Raw genomic sequence first — 9,603 nt, forward strand, 5'->3', positions numbered from 1 at the left:
ACGCAGCAAGGGGAACTGCAGCGTACTCCCCGTCAGCCCTGCTCCTGTCCCAACACCAACACGAGCCAGCCCATAAGACAAACACATTATTTTATTCACAACTACATGAACTTTCTTTTTTAATCCCACTCCCTCCCCTTTAGTTAAAATTCTTCTTTATGTACATGGTGTTCCTTCGCAAGAGAGCACCCAACTATTTACAGGCTATGTACAGAGACAGGGCTAGCAGCTCTTCAGTATCTCCTCCAGCTTCAGCATATCCATGGGGGTGACCTTGGCAACCTCAAAGAAGACCCTGGAAGGAAGCATGTTGGCTCAGACCTCAGCTACAGCTCCACGCATCAGAGCCCCGAGGTCCCTATGGCACACAAGGGCACGGGGTTGTGGTGGTGCCACCGTGCACAGGGAGGGCAGAGCCCCGTGACTCGCACCTGTGTGAGTACTTGGTGCGCACGGCCTTCAGCTTGTCCCGAGGCTGGTATGTGAGCAGGAAATTCAGCCTCTTGACCAGAGAGTGCAGGTCCTGGCAGCGGTACCCACTGTAGTACTCCAGTGTGGGGGTCTGCAAAGTGACAACAGGGCTGGGCACTCTCAGCCATCATCCTCCCTCTCCAGCCCCCCCAACCTGAGCATGGTCCTGGAGCATCACCCGTGCTCCATCCACTCCCGCACCCCACGGTGCCTCCCCGGGCACCTTGGCAGAGCATGGGGCTGAGTGGGCACTTACCCAGCCGCCGAGATTCTTCATGGTGAGCGCCAGCAGCAGGCAGCTGGCAGCCAGCTTGGAGGGGCTCTCACGGGCATAGTCGTACTCCTGCAGGGTCATCTCGCAGAGGAAGCGGGCCAGCGTCAGCGTCTCCATGGTGGCATGGGCACACTGTGGCCAGGCAGGCATGCAGGGAAAGGCTCAGCCTCTACAGCAATGAGGTTTCCTCCCCCTTCTCACCCTTTCCAGGATCTAGTGTTGCCTCTGGGGTACAGGACACAGATTCCACACCCCACCAGCATCCTCACACCTGGCCCAACCCTTCCTTGTTGCGAGCCCTGGGCCTCAGGGATGCATGTCACCCCCTGGGAAGCCAGCACATGGGGTGTCTGGAGGCACTGTGCAACCAGCCCACCCTCCTGCTGCACCCACCTTGGCAAAGCGCCGCAGGAAGCGGTAGGGGATGGGGATGTTGATGTCGAAGTTGAGGGCGGTGAGGATGCTCATCTCCATGGCAATGAGCTCTTCCCGCTTGTAGGCATCATCACAGATGTAGAGAAAGTCATCCACGCATGGTGGGCACCGCTCCTGTGGGGCACAACCACTCAGCACCCTGACAGGGCTCAAACTGGCACTACCCAGGAAATCCTATCAACCAGTCTGCAGGCCCTGTAAGGGCTCATGCCCTGCCAGACCCCAAAAGGACTGTTACAAGACCCAGTGGGGCTTGTGTGTCACCTGCACTGCCCCAGCCTGTGGCAGTGACTCGGGCTCTTGCTTGCCTGAGGGGAGCTTGGGTGTCTTGGTAGTGTCTCCAGAGCAGAGAAGCCAGGTCTCCAGTGACACCAGGAGACAGGATCCAGCCCATGAGGACTGCATTCACAGCCCTTTGGCACAGGAAGGGTCAACACAAGGACAGGCATGCCCCCCCAAGCTGCTCCCAGGGCAGCAGCCTGGCACCACAGGGACCTGGCCTCCTTCAGTGACCTGTGGGGATGAGGGAGGCCCAGCACCCACTCCACCCCAGCACAGCACATGAGGAGTCACCTCAAATTTGCAGGCAATGAGGATGGCAGTGGATCCAATGAGCTGCAGCTTGTCTCTCATGCTCACCACCTCTACCAGGTAGTGGTCCACCAGCTTCACAGCCAGATAGAGCGTCTCGTGGTTCAGCTCAAAGTTCTCCTGCAGAGATGGGGGCAGGAGGGAGGTGTCAGGCAGAAGGCACCCACACCCCCCCCCCAGTTCCATGGCAGGGGCCAGAGGCTCACCCCCAGCCTGGGGAAGGGCAAGGTCAGCTCTGAACTGGGGACACCCAAGGGAGCCTCTGCCACCACACTGTGATCCCCCCCATCCCCCCCAACCCAGGTTGGGACAGACCTGCAGAAGGCCATGCCCTCTCCTCATGGCCTGGTTACATACCTGCACCTCCACCATCCAGTCCACCAGGATGGCACGCATCTCCCCGCTGATGTCTGGCTGCTTCTCCATGTAGTCAGGGAGTATAAACTTCTCCTGCCAAGGTACTGGCTGTCAGGGACTCACCAGGCACCAGCACCAGCACTCCTGTCCCATGCAGGCCCCCACCAGAGCCTCGGGGCAGCAGGCAGCCCTGCTCATGCCAGGGCACTCCCCAGACAGGCATCACCCACCTCTCTTCCCCTCATGTACTCAAAGATGTCTTTGGCGTACTCGGCGTTGGCATAGGGGTCCCCCAGCTGCTCCTTGTCAATGTCCTCCACAACAGGCACCTGGTGGGACAGAGCCAGCGCTCAGGGGATAACCCCAAGCCCTGTGTGTGCTGGTTACTCCTTCGGGACAAGGCTGCAGTACCCCTGGCCCCCATTTCCCATCTGCCCCCTTCACTGCAGCCCCACCCTACCCTTTTCCATAGAAGGTCTTTTGAAGACAGAAGGTTTGGGGGGTTACCCCAAACCCTCCCCAGCTTCACATCACACTGCCCAAGTGCCCTGGCATCACCAGTGGTAGCCTTAGACCAGCACCATCAGGATGGGATGGGACTGGGGCCATGCTGCAGCCCAGGGTCCATACCCTCTCCTTGGAGGGATCCAGTACCTGAACAGGCACCAGCTCCACTGGCACAGAATCCTCCTTGGGTTCTGCAGGAGCCTCTACCAGGGGGCTTTTCTTCATTGACCTGGACAGGACAAGAACATGAATCATTGCTGGGAGGAGGCCAGATCTCCTGCCTGACTCTCCAGAGCCCCTTGCTGCCTGAGGAACGGTCTAAACCACCCCTAGAATGTCCCCATATTGACTCTTAGAATCATTTAGGTTGGAAAAGACTTTCAATGTCATCCAGTCCAACTGCAAACCTAATGTTGCCAAGTCCACAGCTAAACCATGCCCCCGAGTGCCACATCCATGTGACTTCCAAACACCGCCAGGGATGGTCAAGCAACTGCTTCCCTGGGCAGCCCATTCCAGTGTTTGACAAGCCTTTTGGTAAGGAAACTTTTCCTAGTATCCAACCTAAACCTCTGGCATAACCTGGAGCTGTTTTACCTGTTGTCTGCCCTCCCCATCTGGTTCACAGTCTCCCCTGCCCAAAGGAAGTCACCACCACAGCTTGTTCTTCCCCATGGGAGAGATCCCCTGGTCCCAGTCCCCTCTCCTCTGGTTACTCACTTTTTCAGGTTGATCTCGTTGTTCTCGGCCACCCCCAGACCAGCATGGGTTTTCTGCACCTTGTTCGGTACTGCTTTCACAGCCTCCTTCTTCCCTGCCACCACCTGGTTCTTGTGAGACTGTTTGGGTGAGAATAGGGGCATACAGAGGGCTGCCTTGCAGGGAGACCTCTCCTCCCACAGACAGGACATGGGACACCCCCCAGTCTGTGCTGGAGTTGGTACCCAGCCCCGCTCCCTCGGGGGGCTCAAAGGGGGTACCAAAGCAGAAGCACTTACATTGGTGATGTCCCCAAATGCTGACCTCTTCTTGGGTCTACCCTGGGGTGAGGATGGAGACCTCTTGGCCTGAGAGCTCTCCTCCTGCAATAGAAGCTGTTTGAAATGACAGCCTGCTGCCCCAAAGGAGACTCCCACATCCCTCTCATGGCTCAGGACTCACCTTGTCAGGGTTGGCATTCTCTGCAGCAGGACCCATCTTGCCTGCTCGGGGCTGCTTGGTGGTCACCATCTTGGCATTGCGTGTCAATGGCATCCTCTCCCTCAGCCTCTACAAACAAGCTGGGAGTGGAGCAGGACTTAATGCAGGCGGCTGCCCAGAGACACCCTCACAAGCCACAGCACTTGTCCCTTCTTGGGGTAGTGCAGCAGGGACAAGCACCGACACCCTCCCAAGCATGGCAGAAGGTGTTCTGGGGGTGCAGGGAAGGGCTGGTATGCTCTTCCCAGGGGAAAACAGGACACGATGGACATGTTGCCCCATGACCCCTGCCAACAGCACCCTGCTGCTAGCGGGGCTGATGTGTGAGAGACAGTGCACAGCTCCCTGCATCTCAGAGAGGGATACAAGAGCTCCCACTGCTTTACCCCCCACCCCAAACACAGGGTGGGTACGTGAGCTTAGGATAACCTCCACACTCCAGAGGAGCAGAAGCCCCCAGGACAAGGGTGCCCAGCGCTGCCCTCCCTCAGGGAGCTGGGAAACGGGCCTGCAGGGGGATACCGAGTCCATAGAGAGCAGCGGTCCAGCACCCTCGAAGGAGGAAGGGACTCAGCATCCACCCCTAAGAGCAGGTCGCACTGCCCTGCAGCCCAGGATCCCACACAGAGCCGGAGGTCCCCTCTCCTGCAGCTCCCGAGGGACTGCGGGTCCCAGAAGCCACCCTCCCCGGCAGCCGCACCGCACTCACTCCCCCCGCAGCCGCACCGCACTCACTCCCCCCGCAGCCGCACCGCACTCACTCCCCCCGCAGCCGCACCGCACTCACTCCCCCCGCAGCCGCACCGCACTCACTCCCCCCGCAGCCGCACCGCACTCACTCCCCCCGCAGCCCCAACGCACTCACTCCCCCCGCAGCCCCAACGCACTCACTCCCCCCGCAGCCCCAACGCACTCACTCCCCCCGCAGCCGCACCGCACTCACTCCCCCCGCAGCCCCAACGCACTCACTCCGCCCGCAGCCCCAACGCACTCACTCCCCCCGCAGCCCCAACGCACGCACGCACCCGCAGCCCCAACGCACGCACGCACCCGCAGCCCCAACGCACGCACGCACCCGCAGCCCCAACGCACGCACGCACCCGCAGCCCCAACGCACGCACGCACCCGCCCGCAGCCCCAACGCACGCACCCGCCCGCAGCCCCAACGCACGCACGCACCCGCAGCCCCAACGCACGCACGCACCCGCAGCCCCAACGCACGCACGCACCCGCAGCCCCAACGCACGCACGCACCCGCAGCCCCAACGCACGCACGCACCCGCAGCCCCAACGCACGCACGCACCCGCAGCCCCAACGCACGCACGCACCCGCAGCCCCAACGCACGCACGCACCCGCAGCCCCAACGCACGCACGCACCCGCAGCCCCAACGCACGCACGCACCCGCAGCCCCAACGCACGCACGCACCCGCAGCCCCAACGCACGCACACCCGCAGCCCCAACGCACGCACGCACCCGCAGCCCCAACGCACGCACGCACCCGCAGCCCCAACCACCCCGCAGCCCCAACGCACGCACGCACCCGCAGCCCCAACGCACGCACGCACCCGCAGCCCCAACGCACGCACGCACCCGCAGCCCCAACGCACGCACGCACCCGCAGCCCCAACGCACTCGCTCACCCGCAGCCCCAACGCACTCGCTCACCCGCAGCCCCAACGCACTCGCCACCCGCAGCCCCAACGCACGCGCCACCCGCAGCCCCAACGCACTCACCCGCAGCCCCAACGCACTCACCCGCAGCCCCAACGCACTCACCCGAGCCCCAACGCACTCACCCGCAGCCCCAACGCACTCACCCGCAGCCCCAACGCACTCACCCGCAGCCCCAACGCACTCACCCGCAGCCCCAACGCACTCACCCGCAGCCCCAACGCACTCACCCGCAGCCCCAACGCACTCACCCGCAGCCCCAACGCACTCACCCGCAACCGCACTCACTCCCCTCGCAGCCCCACCGCACTCACTCAGCCCCACCACACTCACTCACCCGCAACCGCACTCACTCCCCCCGCAGCCCCACCGCACTCACTCAGCCCCACCGCACTCACTCACCCCGCAACCGCACTCGCCCGCAGCCCCCTGCCCCCCGCCCTCACTCCCCTCACTGCCCTCACTCCCCTCACTCCCCTCACTCCCCCGCAGCCCCCCGCAGCCCTCCGCACTCACCCGCAGCCCAGCTCCACGCCGCAGCCGGCCCCGGCTCTTTTGAAAGTAGCAGTTCAACTGCGGCCGGCCAACAGTGGCCGAGCGTCCTCCAATCAGAGAGCGGGGCGCGGCCACGCAGCCGCCAATCGGCGAGCAGGTAAGGATGCGGTTGCTAAGGGGCAGGACGGCAGCATTTAAAATTCACCCCAGCCAACCAATGGAAGCGCGAGCCGGCAGCGGGGCGGGCCGGCCGGCCTCGAGGCGGGCGGTGATTGGTGGGACGCGTTGCCGTTTAAATGGCCGCGGCGCCGCTGGGGAGGTGTCATGGTGGCGCTCGGGCTGAGGTGAGGCTGCGCTCGTGGTGGTGCGGCCGCCGTTCCACGGGCCCGGCGCGCCCCGGCGAACCGAGGAGCGTCCCTAGGAGCGTCCCTGGCTCTGGGGGAGCGCCCTCCGCAGGCACCTGGGCCCAGCGCTTCTGCAGCGGGCTCGAGCCCTGCCCGCAGCCGGGCCGGCCCTGCGGCGCGGGGGGGGGGGGGGGAAACGGGGTACCCTGGGCTGGCCGAGAGCCGGTGAGCCGGTATTGTGAGTGTGTGGTTCGGTTCGCTTAAAGAACACGGTCAAAGGCATCGACAGAGCCGTTTCAACGCGATGGCGCGGTTTGTTGGGTGCAAGGTTCGCAGTTACTGCACTGCAGGGTCACTTGAACACCGACTCAAACCTCCCGAGGCACAAACCAGAGCTGCCTCACTACGAGGTTAAACAGCGCACCCGTCGCTTGTCACAGACCTGCTGCTGGTGAAAGCAGGAGGAGCTGTGCGGGTGTCCCGGGCAGATCCATCACCCGCAGCCAGGCAGGGCTGGCAGCAGCAGTCACCAGTTCATTCCCGCTGGGTGAGCTCTGAGGGCTGCAGCACGCTGCTGCGGATGCAGCATGGAACGGGACATAAGGGGGTGCTATTTAATATGTTGGCCAGGGAGAGAGCTCCTTGCCCCCCAAACCCTTGGCAGGTTCCCAGCAAAACCTTCCAGACCACTAAATGTAACCCAAATCCTTTGGGATAATCCCACACCCACACACTGCTGTTGCTGGTGGACCTTGCTAGGGAAACATCCCAGTGCCAGAATTCAAAGGGACTCAAACTTGCTGCCCAGGGGCTATGCAGGTGGGATCAGTCCTTTCTCCCTGCAGACAGGGGCCATATACAGGCAGCTCTGCCACATCTCTAGCAGAAAGACCTGGGGCTGCTGATGGCCAGGAGCAGCAGAATGGTTTTTGGGTGCTCAAAGGGCTTGGGGGGGGGGGGGGGGGTTAACCTGGTTTAGTTGTCTTGCATTCAGCAGTAGCAGTCATTTTTCTCCTTCTTGGTAGCTGGTGCAGTGCTGTGTTTTGACTTTCAGCTGGGAACAGAGCTGATAACAATGATGTTTTGGTTTGGCCAAGGACTTTGTGAGCCTCCTGCTCTGCCAGGGAGGAGGGAAGCTGGGAGGAAGCAGGGACAAGACACCTGACCCAAACTGACCAAAGAGGTATTCCATACCACAGCACGTCATGCCCTGGATGTAACTGGGAGTTACCCAGAAGGGCTGGGACTGCAGGGTTGGAGGAGGTATCGGTCGGTGTTTGGTCGGGCTGGGGGGGCGAGTCACCTGGTGCTGAGGTGTTGTATTCTCTTCCCTTGTTATTTCCTTTATCATTACTATTATTGGTGGTAGCAGTAGTGATTTGTGTTATACCTGAGTTACTAAACTGTTCTTATCTCAACCCGTGGGAGTTGCATTCTTTTCGATTCTCCTCTCTGTCCCTCCAGGAGCAGGGGGAGCTCAGAAAGGGGGGGAGTGAGAGAGCGACTGTGTGACTTATGGCTGACTTCGTTTAAACCATGACAAGTCCACAGATTTCCGGTGCCATCAGTCCCCAGAAAGGGTCAGGGCTGCTGCAGCTCCAGCCCATCCCATTTCCCCCTCATCCACTTGTCCTCTCAAGCCCCAGCTTCAGTGGTGTAGCCGCTGCTCTCCTGGCCTGGGAGCTCCCTGAAGTTTGCTCACTGCTGGTCTGGAATCCTTGTGGGATCCAGGTGTCTGCCTCTCCTTGCGCATGTTGGAGCAGTATGTCCTCCAGCCAAAAATATGCATCAGGTTCATACTTGCCAGGCAGAGCTGAGACACATCCCACTGCTGATGGAAACACAGCGCATCGGCCTGTGGGATAAGATCTTCAGCCAGAAAACCTCCATCTAGGTTTGCCTGCGGCTCTGCAGGGGCTTGGGCAAGCTGCCTCCTTTGGGGCAGGTCCATGTCTGCCCATCCTGTCCAGGCTTGGCACGGGAAGCTGGATTTTCCAGTCCCCACAATGCTGCAGGTCCTCAGGAGGCTCCCACTTGTGGGAGCTGCAGCTCGCACCGCACGTGCCACAGGGGTACTGGAGGAAAGGTGGGGGAGCAAGAGCTGGACCCTGCAAGGCAAACCCTCCAAGCACAGGCGCAAGTCTGTGGTCTCCGTCTTGCCCATCATCTCAGGATGCTGGAGGCCAGTTTGAGGCCAGAGCCACCCAGGCTCCCCTTGGGCTCTGGCATCACTCAGCAAACCCCCACATCAGGCAGGATACAGGTCCTTGCCCCCCCCCCCCCCACTGGAGCAGGAGTGTGAGGCTGCTGCATAGCCACGGTGCTCAGCTCTGCACCAGGAGAGCATCCACTGCTGAGCACAGTGCGGCTCCAGTGCCCCCCAGCTCCCAGAGACCACCAGCACCAGCTGGATTAAGGGGTGCACTGATGTCTCCCCCAGCCCTCTCTTGCTGTGCCCAGCCCAAGCCCTTCATGTGCACTGATGGACGGGGAAACAGGCCCTGCAGTGCACCAGCTCAAGACCACTGGTGCCTGGAGTGACCCTACTGGGTGGCATCTGGGTCGCTGCTTCCATGCATCCCCTTCCTGCAGCACCACAGAGCCTGTGCTGCCTGTTGGAGCTGGAGCAGCCCCCAGGCCCAGCCTGGCTCTCTGCACTGTGGGACTGAAAAGCCCCTACGCACAGCATCTAGGGATGCTTACAGAGAGGCTCAGGCTCAGGAGGAGGAGTGAGGACAGGGAATCATCATTCATGGGATCCACATGAACCGTTTTTCCCCCCTTTCCCTTCCTCAGGCTAAACCCTTTTCCTTTCCCATGCTAAAACAGGCCCAACTTGTTGCTCCTTATGGCCCAGCACCAGAAACACAGGCAGGAGGCAATGAGCTCTTCTGCATAGGGAAGGCTGAGCTTTGCCACTTCCTTTTCTCTCCATATACACCACCAATGGCAGGGGTCAGGGAGGGACATTGCTGTACAAGCCTTTGTGTTTATTTACTGGAATAAGCACCAGCGAGTTACCCCCAGGGCTCCCTTGCCAGTGGAGGAAGCACAAAGGAAAGCCTGGAGCAATGCATGGGGCAGAGCACCAGCCCTGTGCTGAGCTCCCTGGGGGGACCAGGGCCGCAAGGCCCGTGGCATGGGAGGGCTGTGCTGGGTGATGTTTTCCCACCAGCTCTGCCTGCGCCCTCCCTGCATCCCCGCTGTCAGCATGCAGCCCAAGCACTGCAGGGTGTTGGCAGCACCAGGGGTGG

At 61.5% G+C, this 9,603-nt stretch overlaps 3 protein-coding genes across 5 annotated transcripts in view; 1 reads left to right on the forward strand and 2 right to left on the reverse strand.

The window, feature by feature from the left end:
* The window catches only part of TSC22D3 (TSC22 domain family member 3), a 120,547-nt gene that overhangs the window by 15,139 nt on the left and 95,805 nt on the right, over positions 1 to 9,603 (reverse strand). The window lies entirely within an intron of this gene.
* On the reverse strand, positions 74 to 6,141 carry CCNB3 (cyclin B3). Of its 3 annotated transcripts, none has more exons than XM_061368980.1 (12): positions 6,027 to 6,141; positions 3,797 to 3,915; positions 3,634 to 3,717; positions 3,356 to 3,474; positions 2,783 to 2,864; positions 2,359 to 2,457; positions 2,129 to 2,221; positions 1,754 to 1,891; positions 1,139 to 1,294; positions 728 to 877; positions 432 to 562; positions 74 to 295 (listed from the first exon to the last, which is right to left on the reverse strand). In XM_061368980.1, the coding sequence occupies exons 2-12, from the start codon at positions 3,887 to 3,889 to the stop codon at positions 223 to 225; spliced, it is 1,218 nt and encodes a 405-aa protein (XP_061224964.1). In that variant the 5' UTR covers positions 3,890 to 3,915; positions 6,027 to 6,141; the 3' UTR covers positions 74 to 222. The 3 variants fall into 3 exon arrangements, with proteins under 3 accessions (XP_061224964.1, XP_061224966.1, XP_061224965.1); XM_061368982.1 differs by having other exon boundaries at positions 432 to 581; XM_061368981.1 differs by having other exon boundaries at positions 3,797 to 3,904; positions 6,027 to 6,126.
* Positions 4,116 to 9,150, forward strand: LOC133220705 (uncharacterized). Its single transcript, XM_061368997.1, has 3 exons — positions 4,116 to 4,158; positions 4,738 to 6,162; positions 9,146 to 9,150. The coding sequence occupies exons 1-3, from the start codon at positions 4,116 to 4,118 to the stop codon at positions 9,148 to 9,150; spliced, it is 1,473 nt and encodes a 490-aa protein (XP_061224981.1).

The sequence above is a fragment of the Neopsephotus bourkii genome, unplaced genomic scaffold, assembly GCF_033783945.1.
Source record: "Neopsephotus bourkii isolate Nb327-2 ecotype Australia unplaced genomic scaffold, CSIRO-AGI_Nbou_v1 NB_1468, whole genome shotgun sequence".
Taxonomy (NCBI): domain Eukaryota; kingdom Metazoa; phylum Chordata; class Aves; order Psittaciformes; family Psittacidae; genus Neopsephotus; species Neopsephotus bourkii.